The following is a 17,409-nucleotide window of genomic DNA, read 5'->3' as shown; positions in this document are numbered from 1 at the left end:
TCATGCTGTCCTGCTGTCCTCTGTACTGCTGTCTTCTGGTACTGGTTCAGGTTGTGGCTGTGGCTGCTGTTCTGGCCTCTGGACCCACTTCTTTCTCTTCTTAACGATGTATGCTGGATCTACCATTCTGTCTTGCCACTCCACACTTCCAGATCCATTGTAGTAATCCATCGGAAAGTCTTTGAGATCCTTTCCTGCCTTGGTTGTTGTGTTTCTCCCAGTATTCTGGAGTGGTAACAAGACCTGGTCTTCTTGGCGCCAACTTCCCTCAACTAGTTCATGGGTGTCAGGATCTTCAAAGTCCACTCTCCTCTGCACTTTCTGAGGTTTCCTCTCTACCAGCAGGTTGTGCAGGCAACAGCATGCCAACACGATCTTGATAGCTCTGTCTGGTCTCACCAAGATTGTACCAAGAAGGCACCTGAAGCGCTGGGCCAGAATACCAAATGTATTCTCCACTGGATTTCTGGCCCTTGACAGCCTGTAATTGAAGATCCTCATCTGCTTGGTCAAGTTCCTCTGGGAGAAGGGCTTCACAAGCCAACTCTTCTGTGCAAAGGCAGCATCTGCAACTAGGTTATAATGAACAGGCACCTGGCTGTTGGGTAGTGGCTCTGGAGGTGGCAGGCCAGCCTTCCCCTGGTCAAGGGCCTTGTACAGACTAGTTCCCTTGAATACTCCCCCATCAGAACAGCTTCCATTGGCACCAACATCTATGTAGAGCAACTTGTACTGGGAATCAACCACTGCCATCAAAACAATAGAGAAAGTTCCCTTGCAATTGTAATAGAGACTCCCACTATTGGCAGGTGCTTGGATCTTCACATGCTTGCCATCAATCGCCCCAATACAGTTGTGGAAGTTCCATCGATCAGCAAATCCCTTGGCCACTTCTCTCCACTCATCAGGGCTACTGGGACACTTGATCAACTCTTCATGGAACTCATCGTAGATAGCTTGACATACTTCAGGCACTACACTGCAGATGGTGTTAGGAGCAACCCAGAAACCATAGGCCATGGACATGTATGAGTCACCAGTGGCCAGATATCTCAAGGTAATGGCAACCTTGATCCCAGGTTCCAAGCATCTTCTCATTTTCGTATCTTGCTTCTGTATCCTTGGAGTCTCACCACCAACTCATGGAAAAGGTCTGGGTCCATTCTAAGAAAGTTCTTGTACCTGGTGATGTTACCTTTTTCAAGGTAACCTAACAACTTCTTGTACCATCCATACTTTGGCCTGTCCTGCAACCACTTGTGCATCCAGATTCTCTTGGGTCTTCTCTTCTTCTTCTTTTCTTCCTCCTTCTTCCTCTCTTCTTGCTGAATGACAACAGCAACAGCTGCAAGCAGGTAACATTCCTCTTCAGCAGCAACTGCAGCCTGTAGATCAACTTCCACAGGTTCAAGGTCCATATTTTTAGAGGTTTAATAGCTCTTCTAGAGGTCTTCTTGGATGTCCTACACTGATGATGATCAGATTCAGACTGATGCTCCAATGGTTTTCAACAGGGGGTTGTATAGGTAGCTTCCAAATGCCAAATGTTCGCCAAACATGCGCCAAACGTTCGCATGTTAGTGCAACATTAGTGCGACTGATGCGAGACTGTCATGCAACTAAGACGTTGCATGCGACGTTAGTGCGTCAGTTGCACTGATGTTGCACTAACGTCTCACTAATGTCTCACTAACTTTTGGCGAATGTTTGGCATTGATTACTCCATATGAGGCCAAATACGCCAAAAATTCGCACTAATGACTCACTAATGTCTCACTAACTTAGCACACATGTTTGGCGATTGCTTGGTGACTTTTTTGGCGCAAAAAAATATCTGCGACAATTGCGTTTTCAAAAATGCAATAGTCGCAAAATTAAACGTGACAATTTGTCTTCGTGAGATATAGGCTTTAAAGCCATTATTGTATGTTATTAAGGGCTAATCGTAGGCCCGCTGATTTGTCGCAAAACGCGATTGATCCTTATGGAATTGTATTGGGTAAATCCCGGTGTTTTTTTTTGTTTTTGTTTTTGTTTGGGTTTTTTTAATCAAAACGCGATATACGCCAATTAAAAAAATCACTTTTACTGAAAATGAAAAAAATGGATATATCGCGTTTTGCGCCTAAACTCTTCATTTTGTCATTTAATACTTTGTTGGGTCAATAATTAGGTTAACCATCCGTGAATGAGCGCCTTTAAAAAAGAAGTTGGGTTTTTTTATATACATGATGCATCTTTTAAACGTTTATTCTGTCGTACAATAGTGGCCGGTGTATCGTTTGGGTTAGGTGATTCGGTACATGTCATGTACTATGTTTTAATGCGTTATAAAGGTGATTTTGTTTTTAACTATTGAATCTCAAGATGAAAATCAAGCAGAGACAGAGATACTGGTAAGTGAACAATCAGAAATTATCAGAATATCAATAAATATATAGAGTAATTAAAGAAATAAATTTACACAGGGTTTTTTCTGTTTATGATCCCAAAATAGGTCAACCTCATTAATATTAATAAGCGACAAAGCCATTCTGTAAACGCCTTTCCTTCAAATTTTAATGTAAATATTAATTTATACATTATTATTAGAAGTCATTTCATACCCATGCTTATTTTATCAAGTTACAACATTAAAATTTCGATCTACCTGATGTGATGTCTGCTGTTTTGAATGCAGACGTCATCAATATGAAAATAAGAGGCCATGCTTGGGTATTAATGTAGGACACTTCTATGGAAACAGATTTGACTCAACTCTAGATAACATATCTGATGGTGATGAGCTTTTCTACCCAAATTGTTTCAATGAATTATGAAGAACAAAAAACTATGAATGTAAATATGTTGTTCATTTCCACTTTACATCACTAATTTTAACTAAAAATGTTTAACAAACAAGAAAATATGAAAAAGGTATGTAATCAATTTATCAACCTTATTAGAGCTTTGATATGCTACTTGCGATTGTGACTATACCAATTATTAATTTTTGTTCATCAAATAAGTCATCGATATTTTCTTAATTCCTAATAGATTATGTAAAAAAGAAGGCTATACTTTTAAAACGTACATTCACTCTTGTCTTATAGATTTAGTTCAAAAATAATAACCATCTGAAAAAAAGCATGTCTCCATAAATATTTGTTGTCCGTATGTAACGATATTTTCTATTTTAAACAAGAGATACATTGAAATAACAGTAACGTAATCCATTTTGATGTTCGCTAGCCCGTAACCAGGGGGTATCAGACGGCCCCACCCAACCCGCGGATACTTCCGTTCCAAGGAGAAAAATAATGCGGAATATCCATATAAAACGTTGAAAGAATAGTAACATTCTATCATGACAGATATAAAAGATCCCTTGCTGCTAATCGAAGTGTCGACAGTGTGTTTCTTCTTAATACCTGTGTGGTCCCTAACCATATATTCGACGCCATATAACTGTAAATAAAATGTGTTGAGTGCGTCGTTAAATAAAACATTTCCTTCTATAATGTATCCAAGTTCATTTCATTTATAGTTATTTCCGTTCTTATATCCGATTAAGGTTCAAGCACACTGTCATGGGCACACACCTGAGGGGACCAGTATTTGGACCACTGTTTTATCTGATATGGGTGCTGGACATAATGTAGACATGTAACCTCCATCGACACCTTGCTCCATTACTGAGCCATTTGTTTCTCTATGCATGTGACTCGGATATTCTGACTATAGGTGACGCTACGAGTTCCTCATACGAAAAAAGCCAGTTGTGACAAAACAAACATTGCGATTTCATCGGTTGTTATGCAATCGGTTATTCTTGTACGACGAACTCGTATCATGCAATCGGTTATTCTTGTACGAGGAACTCGTATCATGTGGCTTCGCCTTAATCTAGTTATATCCAGACATTGGAATGTGGCTAAAAGTCTGAAAGGTTTATTTTCATTTCATGGATGTATTGGTAGCATAACAACATATTACCTTCCATTGACCCACCGACTAGCAGCGTTAGAGATGAAAGAAAACACTGATAAGTTTTAATTATCGATTTATTCATAGAGATTCTTAGACAAAGCTCTCCAACAGTACTTTTTCACGTTAAACTCTGGCGTTTCGTGTCTAAATATCACCACTAAATACCCAAAGGTATACCTATTGTATATCGATTTCAAACAGCGCCATATCATTTTGACACAGACAATGTTTCATCCGGTTAACGACATTCGAAATGTCTTAAAAGCTTCCAGAACGTTTTATGGTAGACACTTAAAAGCTGTTTTCCCGATGTGACGCATCGCCGACTAAAATCAAATCTGATACTTTTGATCCCCATTCTTGTACATACCTTTTAGTCTTTTGGTAAAAAAAATACTGTCAGTAATGATTTAAAAACAAACAAACAATGGACATCAACTACTGACTTGCGCTAATGACGGGTGGGGCAGGAACATCTGAGATCATCACCATTTTGATAGTGGCAATCCTCCTGCATACGTACTTGGAATAAACGTTTCTTTCTGGGGAATGACAATAACAACATTTGACTCAGCTTTGTGTAAAAATACGATTTTCCATTTCGGCAACAGTTTTGTCGTTCAGATTTGGATATTATTAAAGGGACTATCCCGTGTTTGCAGCATCGTATGATATTTTCGACTAATGAAATTCTGTAACGACTGGTATTATACATTACATATATTTGCTTGTTTAAGATATCAGTGTCTGTATATTCCAAGTGTTTCTGATCGTCTTAATATTAATCAGTAGCTCAAACTCGCTTTGGTGTTACACTAATTTCTTAAATACGATAAAATAATATATATGTGAAAAGAAAAATGAAATGCAAATACTAGAATGATCATAAACATGTTTGATACACAAACACTAATACTTTATTTAGAAGAATGATCATAAACATGTTTGATACACAAACACTAATACTTTATTTAGAATAATGATCATAAACATGTTTGATATACAAACACTAATACTTTATTTAGAATAATGATCATAAACATGTTTGATACACAAACACTAATACTTTATTGAGAATAACATATTTAATATTTCTTACACACCCGTTGGTGAGAACACCATGCGTTATTTATGATAACACATAATCTGTTTACGTACGTTAACAATTTCAAGACATACAACTGAATGCTCCTAGGTGATGACCAGGTCACCAGTGCCATATATCCATATATACCTGACAATCATGTGTCTGTGACGCTTAAGTCAGCTACAAGTTTAAAGTTTGTTTTTATTTAACGACGCCACTAGAGCACATTGATTTTTTTATCTTATCATCGGCTATTGTACGTCAAACATATGCTAATTCTGACACTGTTTTTTTTAGGAAACCCGCTGTCGCCACATAGGGTACTCTTTATGACAGGCAGCAAGGGGTCTTTTATTTGCACTTCCCACAGGCAGGATAGCACAAATCATGGCCTTTGTTGAACCAGTTATGGATCACTGGTCGGTGCAAGTGGTTTACACCTACCCATTGAGCCTTGCGGAGCACTAACTCAGGGTTTGGAGTCGGTATCTGGATTAAAAATCCCATGCCTCGACTGGAATCCGAACCCAGTACCTACCAGCCTGTAGAGGCCGGTCAAGTCAGCTACAAGTTCAAAGGGTTGTAAATATCTTTTAGTCCAAAAAGATGTTAAAATTTGCTTAAAACCTGGTTTTTGAGGATATGTAAGAAATAGAATAATACATTCGTGTCCATTAGATATCATTTATCTCACAACTCGTTGATTACAAACATATCAAACTCGCTTTTGCTCGTTAGATACATATAGAATACTAAACGAGCTTGCCTGTTATACCATGTTTATGAAACGAGTGAAGTTTTGGTATCTGACGAACGAGTAGTTTATTTATTACAAACCTACTGCAAACAAGCCGCAACGCAGAAGTAATCAGATGTCGATACCTACTACACGTTATGTTTCTACGAATTGATGACCCATCAAGTGAAGTACGTCATGTTCACGTCACGCCAATATTACACTAGTTAGATATTGAATGATTGTTATGACATGAGCAATATCTTACATTGGTGTGTAATACATTTTAAAACAACTCGTTGTAAACCGGGAGCCCAGAGAGGTTTAATTAGCATTGCGAGTACAAAAGGTTCGAGGCCTGGAATATGTAGGTGTGGGCTGTGGGACCCCCAAATAGTCATTCTTAAGTGTCATCTCCTGTACCAGTCCAAGGGGCCACCCCTCAAAATACCCCAAATTTTAAGTTTAATTAGCATGGTTGAGTACATCAATCAAACCTACACCAAAATATTCTCTGTTGATGTACTAATTAAGATCCACTATTCTTAAGTATCATCTCCTGTACTTAGTCCACTTAAGAACGCCCCTAATTAGCGCTAATTAGAAGTTTAATTAGCATGGTTGAGTACATCAACAAAACTGATGCCAAAATATGCCTTAGGATATCCCGACTAAAGATCAATGATTCTTAAATATCAACCCCTGCACTGAATTCACTTAAGGTCATAGGTCACAATTTGCCCAATAAAAGGTTTATTATCATTCATGAGTACATCAAAACATTAATATGTTCACTGTTGGTATGATACACAAAACCTGTGATTCTTAATGTCAACTCCTGTAGTTAGTCCACTTTAAATGCAATGAGCGTGAAATGAAAATGTATGATTAATGTAACTAAATAGTTTTCTATTTGATTGTAATATTATATGAATATGATAATATGACTATTTCCACATTTGAACAATGAAAGATTACATTTACTTGATCTACTCATTGCCTTTAATTTTCAGTGCGAGTGTTACAGCAATGATACTTTTTGCATGAACAAGAGTAACTGTTGTAATAGTTATACATACGTTTATCCATTGTTTTCACCAGTGTCTAGTGAAATTCTGAGTGTACTATTAGTTGAACAGTGAAAATCCTGGTATACCAAACTTAAGATACAAGCTAGTTCACACGGTCCATAGGTGATGGTTCTGGGTGATGTAATGGCCACTCATTTGAATAATCAATTTTGGGGAATTCTGTCCAAACTGCAAGCCACACGATATACTTTCGATTCCGTGCCAAAACACACGAAATAAAAATGGGATTTCTCCAAAACCACAGCATGAATAAAGAATGTGAATATATGATTATACTAAATGCAATCGAAATCCACGACTAGGTCAAAACGAAAAGTACATACCTAAATCTAAACTAAGTTATTGATGTGATCAAAATTCAACTGAAGGTTTATTATTCTGATTAGTCACCAGACAGAAAGAAAATTATTGATCAAAACAAAACTTGGAGTTCCAATCTGCTTCCATTCCATTGCCTGCCTAAAACACTTTCACCTTCCTTAATCTTCATCCTCAGAAAGGACTGCCTCATCATCAGATGATACTGTCATGTCTTCCTCTTCGATGCTCTCATCATCATTGATCTCGTTTTCATCTGGAATGAGGGTTTCTGGCAGTTGTGTTCCTTCATGCCATATCGGTTGATAATATTATCCATTGTCAAAATCCCAACCATTTGATGCAGTTGGATGTTGTTGGATATCAGTGAGATCGGCATTCACCCACATTTGTGCAACAAAGGATGCACGTTTCATATGCATGTTTAGCTCTGTCTCACATGGTGGAATGACACTTGCATTTATGCCCTTCAGCTTCTCCAACGGATTCTTTATTGTTGACTTTGGTCCATAACCCATTTCAAATATCTTATATCGAAAGGCATTGAGTGTTGTCTTGCTTGCATCCTTTGCTCCATAGATACTAACGGTAAATGTTTGCAGGGTATTTTGTGTGATATGACTGAGTTCTGCTTCAATCGCCATATCTTCAAATGTTTTTTGTACCTCTTTTCCAGCTTAGCAACTTGTCTCAACTTTCCCTTGTTAACAAATGATCCAGTGTAGTCACTACTGGTGAATGCATGGAATCCTGGTAGTGCTGCACATATATGAGGGCCAAATATCTGGTAAATAGCGGTTATATTGATATATCTGCAGTTATTTTTGGCAGCTGTACCAACATCCGTCCACAGTGGCGACTCAAACTTTCTGCAGTGATACAACATGATGACTGCTATGCCACTATCTGACACACGGATGACTGTGTCTCCTTTTACCCCAATCTTGTGAGTATCATCAACTGCTTTTGCATGAAGGCATATCTTGGTATCCGTCTCCTCGTGGTTATTTCTAAGGTCATCGACCACACCGCACTTGAGAACTCCATCTACAATTTTGAAATGATAGCATTCCCCGGAAATATCAAGGAAGAGCTGGCGGATTCCAATTATCTGTGCATATTGCTGGTCCTGCCACTCTCTTGCCTGGAACTGTGGCAGGAGGGTTTTGAATGATCTTGATTTCAAGGCATCACTAATGACCTTTGGTCTCCTTTGTTCAGGTCCTGTTATTAAAAAATCCCTTTTATCTGCTCCTCTTCTGCCTCGCTCCATATCTTTCAAAGATGGTTGTAGGTAGTTGTCAAAGTCGAGGTGAACTTGAATGATAGACAATGCCATTGTTTGAATCAGAATGCTTCTTGCATGTCCTCCATAAGTTGACGGTAGACAGTGAGGTAATGTATGAAGGAGAAATTGACCATCTACAATGCATGCATGTGAATTCGGGGTGGTCTCTTCAGTCTTTCACCTTTGATTCCAATAAATGGAAGAGAGCGGGGTTTTTTCTTCTGTTTTTGCCATTGTTCCATCTGTGCTGCACATTGATAATGGTACAGGTGTGAGTGGATATTAAAATATGAATGGCAAGTCCTGATTCCTTTTGGTTGCTAGTAACCCAAGGCGACCCATAAGATCTCTTGTACCCGTAAGTTCAGCTATTCTGTGGTCTTTAGCTCTTTGATTCTTCACACAATCATTTGTAAATGTCTTTAGCTGTGCTTTTGTTATCTTCTCTTCAAATATGTGCTTATGTGGAACAGACATTTCAAGGGTGCATCCGTTTCCACTTCCTTCTCGAAGGGATTGCAAGGTTCTTCTATTTGTTTTATGACTTTCTTCAAATCCCTTGTGTCACGATTTATTCGTGCAGGTCAAAGTTCTGCCACCACATCATTCTTCTCAATCAACCCTGCCATCTCTTGTACAATGCTAATAAAGGAAGCCTGAGTAGATTTCGTTATCATCCAACAGAGATGGGCGCAATAGTTGTTTCTTGCAGAAGTTATTCCAGTGAGATGAGAAGCTGCATCTGCATTGACTGTCTGCTCTAAAGTCAGGTCGACCGGAACGCGGCTGAAGGAATGCTCTGTTCTGCAGACAGTGAAGGCACCTTGCTCAAGTATTTCTTGGAGTATGATTCATCAATATTCATCAGATCTAGCTGGAATTTGGTCAGCCAACGAGAATAGTTGAAGTGCTTCGTAGCGAAGAAGAGGTCTATATTTGGAGTCAGGGTGTGGATGTAAAGGTTGATGTCATTTGTTCTGATAGCCCTCTCTAGGTTGTGATAATGATAAATATAATCGATGTATAGCATCCAAAACGTGTGCTCCAGATCGTGTTTCGTCAGCGTACTTGTTATAGGCTGCTGCTCCAGCAATGAATGTTTCTGATTCTGTGACTGACTCGAGTGCTGATTCGCCGTTGTTCACTATTTACAAATTCTTCTAGTTGATCTTTTCCTTCGTATGTTTTCATGAATGCCATGAAGTGCAGTATTTGAAAGGCAAGTGCTAAGATTGGACGAAGCCTTTTGCAACGACTGAAATGTTTTCCAGCTAGGAAACCATTCAATGATCCTGGGGCTAAAACATCAGTATCAGTTAGTATGTCAGGTCCTCCTGAGTTGGAAATTATCTTTACGACTGCTTTGAAAAAGGCCATTTCAATGTGAAAGGCAACTGACATGATGAAAACGTTATCAAATTTGGGCTTCTCTGTGGCTTGAATTTGCATCACAGGTTTTGCTGCATTCAAATCATAGGTGACTATTCCAAATTTCTGCCCACATTCTTTGGCACATCTTTGGGTAGTGATGAGTGTCGCTTGCACTACATCAAGGCTAATGATTGGTAGTCTCAAGTCGGTCATGCAATGGACCTACTGTTTTGGCAGTTCATCTTCATAGGAATTGGCATTGTAACCGACCCACATTGGAACCTTAGCTACTTCTAACACATGGTTCATCATCCACATGAAGTCTAGGTTTCTTGCTGTTACACTGACAGCATGGAAAGTGAAGACATCCGTGTTACCAAAATTGAAAACTGACATTTTTGGTTTCTTACGATAGGGTTCTAAAGTCATCTCTTTATGGTCAAGTGATCTTTCCCTCTTAAGCACCTGTACCAATGACATCTTGGCCTCGGAAGCTTCAACTGACATTGTTTGTTGAAGTTCATCTGACATATTCTGATAAAGTATTCCCATCGTATCATGCAGTGTATCAGCACCAGATAATGTATTCGTCAACTCATCAAAGTTATCAAATGCTACACCCATTGGCTTATTTTGACAGTTCTTTCAGGACATGCCAGTTGCCGTTCTTGATGTTGCTCTGCTGTTTCTGTTTTAAGTTCTTCTAAGCAGTTGTAATTTATGCTATGTCCAAAACGATTAAGCATCTGAACAACTTTTTTGATGCCTATTATAGATTTCTTAGCAACACCCAGTGCTATTTGTTTTACTGGCTTGACCTGACCTCTCCTGGAAATGAAGAGAGCATCGTCACCAGAAGACTTAACGCGGTGCATAACTTGATCGGTACACTTTTTGGGATCGTGCCCACTATACAAATTGGAGAGGAATGCGGTCAGCAAAGCAGGGGGTGACGCGTCCCCATCCTTCAGGTCAGTCAAAGTAGGATACTCAGGCAAATCCTTCTTTGGTACAGAAAGCAGTTGCTTGCGAAGTAGTAGAGCTGCCTTAGTAACAATGTGCTCGTCATCAGAGGCATAATAAAATGAAATGTGTATCGCGTCATCGGCAGTTTCAGAATGGAATATAATCATACCTAATATCTTTCCCAGCTGAGTTTGAAATTTTATTTTCTTTCCAAATTTTATAACCAAATTACGCATTAGGCTTTGAGCACTTGTTAGGGGTGTTTCATTAGAAATTGTGCAAAAGTCCAAATACCTCGCATACACTGATGTAAGAAGTTCTGGTCTTTTGTTAATAATGATGAACTGTTCAACATAGAGGTGAATATTATCAATAGTTGATTTTGATTGAATTTTAGGGTTGGTTTAAACTCTTTGCTGACATTAATTAAGCACTTTTGCAAGAGTGATGGTATTTTGCTTCCATGGCTATGTATAAACTATTACAACAGTTACTCTTGTTCATGCAAAAAGTATCACTGCTATAACACTCGCACTGAGAATTAAAGGCAATGAGTAGATCAAATAAATGTAATCTTTCATCGTTCAAATGTGGAAATAGTCATATTATCATATTCACATAATATTACAATCAAATAGAAAACTATTTAGTTATATTAATCATACATTTTCATTTTACGCTCATTGCATTTAAAGTGGACTAACTACAGGAGTTGACATTAAGAATCACGGGTTTTGTTTATCATACCAACAGTGAACATATTAATGTTTTGATGTACTCATGAATGATAATAAACCTGACATTGGGCAAATTGTGACCTATGACCTTAAGTGAATTCAGTACAGGGGTTGATATTTAAGGACTATTTTGGCATATTGTGGACTAAGTACAGGGGTTGACACTTAAGAATGGTGGATCTTAATTAGTGCATCAATAGAGAAAATGTTAACGTTAGTTTCATTGGTGTACTTGATTACTTAATTAAACCTGAAATTGGGTGAATTTTGACCTTTGACTCGTTCTTAAGTGGATTCGGTACAGGGGTTGACACTTAAGAATCACTAATCCTTAGTCAGGGTGCTCTAAAGAATAGTTTGGCTTCAGTTTCGTTGATGTACTCAACCATGCTAATTAAACTTCTAATTAGTGCTAATTAGGGGCATTCTTAAGTGGACTAAGTACAGGAGTTGACACTTAAGAATGGTGGATCTTAATTAGTGCATTAACAGAGAACATTTTAACGTTAGTGTCATTGATGTACTCAATCGTGGTAATTAAACCTGAATTGGGTGGATTTTGACCTTTGACCCGTTCTTAAGTGGATTCGGTACAGGGGTTGACACTTAAGAATCACTGATCCTTAGTCAGGATACCCTAAAGAATATTTTGGCATCAGTTTCGTTGATGTACTCAACCATGCTAATTAAACTTCTAATTAGCGCTAATTAGGGGTGTTCTTAAGTGGACTAAGTACAGGAGATGACACTTAAGAATAGTGGATCTTAATTAGTACATCAACAGAGAATATTTTGGTGTAGGTTTGATTGATGTACTCAACCATGCTAATTAAACTTAAAATTTGGGGTATTTTGAGGGGCGGCCCCTTGGATTGGTACAGGAGATGGCACTTAAGAATGACCATTTGGGGGTCCCACAGCCCCCACCTACATATTTCAGGCCTCAAACCTTTTGTACTCTCAATGCTAATTAAACCTCTCTGGGCTCCCGGACTAAAAGTGGTATTCTGCCGTAATGAGCAAATGGCTCGGTTACTAGACTGATATGACCCTGTTGTGGATCAAAAAATAAATAAATAACAAACAAAAATGCGCTTCATAAAAAATATCGGGCCTAGGGCCTAATTCACAAAGGTCTCTTAGGCTCTGCTAAACAATAAAGCATCCTCTTTTAAGTCATTTAGCATTGCACTGCGAGATCGCAAAGTTGCGAGAGTTTAGTGAATTAGGCCCCTGGTCATAATTGTTTTATTACATCAATCAATTTAATATGATTCAAAATGTATTGGTTCATATCAGTGTTATGTCCCGCTAGAACGTAAAGTGGATCGTAACACCTATGATTGGGCAATGTTCATTTGTAATGAGATTGTTAAAAACGGTCATAAATTTTGTTTCTTAAGCTGAATAGTTTAGTTACATTTGATAAAACGTATACATTTATCATATTTGTTAACAGAAAAAACCAGGAATAGTCATCATAAAGTGTCAAAATTATTTTATAATCTTTCTTTTCATTCAAGCTCTACTGTGTTCTCCTATTCGCCAACGTACCGTATATCGGGTTTTTAAAACAGTTTGGGGTTTTTAAATTAAAATATTTGTTGTTTTTTTTTTTTTTAAATCAAACTTCTCAAGTCACATCTTCTACATTTCTCCTAAATTATTTACGCTGTGTACGACCTTCGCAATGCAGTCACAAAATGTCATTAAAAACGTTATTAACGTTAACGTTAGTTATGGCGACAGAAGGCGCAATAAATCAAATAGAAGTGTGTTTCCGATTACCAATTTTCGAATTAAACATCATGTATGTTTTGTGTGTCTTTATTTCTCTATTATTTATGTGTACAATTAAAACAAACGTGCCGGTGTACTGGTACATGAGTTTTAATGATCGTAAACATATCCATAAATGCATTCACCATTGTGTATCCCCGACACGGCAGAAATGCAGCCGCATATGTACGTAAAGTTCGTCTGAAATTACGAAATAAAATACGTTACGTAAACTTCAAACAGTTTCAGTTTACTGCCGTGCATACAAAACAAACGAAGGGGCATTCCAGTGCTGTGCTGCGATTGTCGGGCCGCATCTCAAGTTAAAAGTGTTTATATGGAGACAACTGACGTGAAACGCGTCAACAGACATCAGCTTCTTGATGGGAGGAGAGTCGGGGTAACAGACGGGATGTCCTAATGCTCATAACATGAGTCAACCGAATTCGTAATGTATTTGTTTCAGTGCAAACGTACATGAATATATTCACGTTATTACATGTACGTACACTATTCAACTCATCAAGATACATTAATTAACTCGTTTTATTTAACTTGTTTCCGTACTGGACGTTTACGCAAGCTGTTCTCAACAGGCGCTTCGCCTATATCTATGAGATATGATTGGCAGGCCCTGGAACTAGTAGGACAAATGACTTTTTCTTTCCCAGGAGAAAGGGGAGACGTTTTATTTAAAAAGTAATTCAATAATATTTTTAAATTTTAAAATATTCGAAATGCATTTTGTAATGTTTCGTCATGTTCCGCATTCATACGCAAAGGTTCCGAATCGAAGCATATGATACTACTCACGGAATAGCAGCACGATATATTTTATATGCACTTTCACAGACAGGACAGCACATACCACGGCCTTTGATATACCAGTCACAGGACACTGATTGGGACGAGATTCAAGCACAACAGGCGAGGCTCTACCGACTGAGTTAAATCCCATGCTACTAAACGCAGACGTCTACATTTTTTTTACTTATCCCAGACTACCTAAATTATAAATATACAATATGAATATTGTGTTTAAATATAACTTTTGTCTATAAATTTAATTATATGGATTGTTTGTTATTTATCTCAAATAGACAGGTTTATAAGCAAAATGCAGGCGAGTTTCCAGGGGTGTTTCGGGGATCGAAACTCATCCTGCGCAAGCACATTTTCTCGTTTATTTTTTTTAAATACTTTTTTTCCCCGGGGGAATTTGACTCTCGACTACCAACACCCCACCACCACCACAGTCTAGTCCCCCATATACATTCCTGCTGCACTCTTGCCTGATCGTGCAACCCTGTGTGACTGGGTGGATTTTGTAAGTTTCTAGCTGCTCATAACCCCGTAAATTTGTCAGAAATAACATGCAATCCTTTAAAAGTATATGTAACAAAAGATCTGTTTATCATCTGTCAAGGCAAGGCCACTGTCTTTTGGCGTCTGGTAGGGATATTTGTAGACAAAACACTTTTTAGCTTGCACGCCGAAAAACCAATATTGCTTTTTTGTTATAATCCGAATACGTTATGCACCGTCTCGTCACACAGGGTGCAGCTCAACATTTGAAACCAGGTCATTTTAATACAACATATTGACTTGGCATGGGCAGTGTGTATTCAGACGTTATATAAGCACACAAAATAGTTTAGCTTGATAAGCGAGATCAATCCAGCTGAATGACTCGTACTCTCAAAAACAAAAGATTATTTTTGGAAAAATCATAGGGATAAAAACATCACATTCTACATGGTATCGTTGTACACATAATGTTTTTGTTTGAAAAAAAAAAATTGGTTTTGTTTAACGACACCACTAGAGCACATTGATTCATTAATCATCGGCTATTGGAATGTCAAACATTTGGTGGGATTTTGACATATAGTCACCAGAGGAGCCCCCGCTACATTTTTTGTAATGCAGCAAGGGATCTTTTATATGCACTTTCCCACAGAAAGGATAGCACATACCACCGCTTTTGATATACCAGTCGTGGTGCACTGGCTGGAACGAGAAATAGCCCAATGAGCCCACCGACGGGGATCGATCCCGAACCGACCGCGCATCAAGCGAGCACTTTACCACTGGGCTACTTGTTTGAGGTCCACAATATACAATAATCCACAGTGTAAGTTTGTACTTTAGGTGAAGTGTTAATAACATGCTAACGGAGTGATTGATTAAACTGACTGATTGACTGGCAAATCGATTAACTGGCTGACTAACTGACTAGCTGACTGGCTAACTGACTAGCTGACCGAATGACTGACTGATGGCTGACTAACTGGCTGGTTTACTGACTGGCTGGCTGATTGACTGGCTGGCTGGCTGTCTAACTATCTGACTGACTGGCTGACTGACTGACCGATCGACTGATTTGCTGGTTGGCTTTCTGACTGGCTGACTGTCTAACTAACTGACTGACTGACTGAAAGGCTGGCTGGCTGACTGACTGACTGAAAAGCTGGCCGACTGACTGACTGACTGAAAGGCTGGCTGACTGACTGACGTATAGATGATCTGCTGGCTGGCTTTCGATTTGCTGGCTGGCTTTCGGACTGACTGACTGACTTGATTTACTGACTGACTAACTTGAATGATTGATTGACTGAATTGGTACAATGCGGCTGTGCTTTCTGACTGACTGACTGACTGAATGGCTGACTGACTGAACTGACGGATGTATTATGATCTTTCTTGTTCTCATTTCTTTACCGGAACTCAATAATGGTGGTACATATTCATTTCAAAATGTCCCGAAAACTTGGCCTGTTTTTTCTTAAATTGTAACGGAAACACTTTTTTGTTTAAAATCCAACTGTCTGTCGGCTGAAAAAAAGTTTGTTAAGGGTTAACACCCTATCACTTTCTTGCGTAAATGGAGAAGATTTATATTTTATGTTAAGATATTATAACAGATTTAAAAAAAAGAGGAACAGTACTTTATGCGACGTCTCGCTGTGTTTTAAAGCGCAGGCGATATACGTGTCTTATGCGAATTCGGTCGTTGACAGCTTGAATGAAAAGAAACTGATGTAAATAATTTCGACACTTTCCAAATGACTATTTCTGTTCCATTTCCTGTATAACAAATGATAAATGTGGGTGTGTTCAAATGTCTAAACTATTGAGCTTAAGCTCAAATTAAAGACCGTTCACTATTACAATGCCATGGACAGTGTGTTTCGAAGCCTCCGTTGGGCCCACGATCATAGGTGTTACGATCCACTTTACGTTCTAGCGGGACATAACACCTGATATGAACCAATACATTTTGAATCATATTAAATTGATTTGATGTAATACAACAATTATTATGACCAGGGCCTAATTCACTAAATCTATCGCAACTTTGCGATCTCGCAGTGCAATGCTAAATGACTTAAAAGAGGATGGCTTATTGTTTAGCAGAGCCTAAGAGACCTTTGTGAATTAGGCCCTAGGCCCGATATTTTTTATGAAGCGCATTTTGTTTGTTATTTATTTATTCTTTTTTGATCCACAACAGGGTCATAGCAGTCTAGTAACCGACCATTTGCTCATTACAGTTACAAAAAAAAAAAAAAAAAAAGAAAATCCCAATTTTAGTCCCGGGAGCCCAGAGAGGTTTGAATTAGCATTGAGAGTACAAAAGGTTTGAGGCCTGAAATATGTAGGTGGGGCTGTGGGAACCCCCAATGGTCTATTCTTACAGTGCCATCTCCTGTACCAATCCAAGGGCCGCCCCCTCAAAATAACCTCCAAATTTTAAGTTTTAATTAGCATTAGGTGAGTACATCAATCAAACCTACACCAAAATATTTCTGTTGATGTACTAATTAAGATCCACTATTCTTAAGTTGTCCATCTCCTGTACTTAGTCCACTTAAAGAACACCCCTAATTAGCGCTAATTAGAAGTTTAATTAGCCATGGTTCTTAGTACACAACGAAACTGATTGGCCAAAATATTCTTTTAGGTATTCCTGACTAAGGATCAGTGATTCTTAAGTGTCAACACCCTGTACCGAATCACTTGAAGGAAATTTTCCCCCACCCTTGGTTTTTTACCCGTAGGCCCAT

The 17,409-nt window shown here is 38.5% G+C and overlaps 1 protein-coding gene across 1 annotated transcript; it reads right to left on the bottom strand.

The window, feature by feature from the left end:
- LOC121369703 (protein ALP1-like) lies at positions 1-1,098 on the bottom strand. The gene has a single exon (XM_041494755.1). It carries the CDS (start codon positions 1,096-1,098, stop codon positions 1-3), a length of 1,098 nt encoding a protein of 365 aa, XP_041350689.1.
- Between the last annotated feature and the right edge of the window lie 16,311 nt (positions 1,099-17,409).

Source organism: Gigantopelta aegis, chromosome 4 (assembly GCF_016097555.1).
Source record: "Gigantopelta aegis isolate Gae_Host chromosome 4, Gae_host_genome, whole genome shotgun sequence".
Lineage (NCBI taxonomy): Eukaryota > Metazoa > Mollusca > Gastropoda > Neomphalida > Peltospiridae > Gigantopelta > Gigantopelta aegis.
This window is presented reverse-complemented; position numbering and strand designations above follow the sequence as displayed.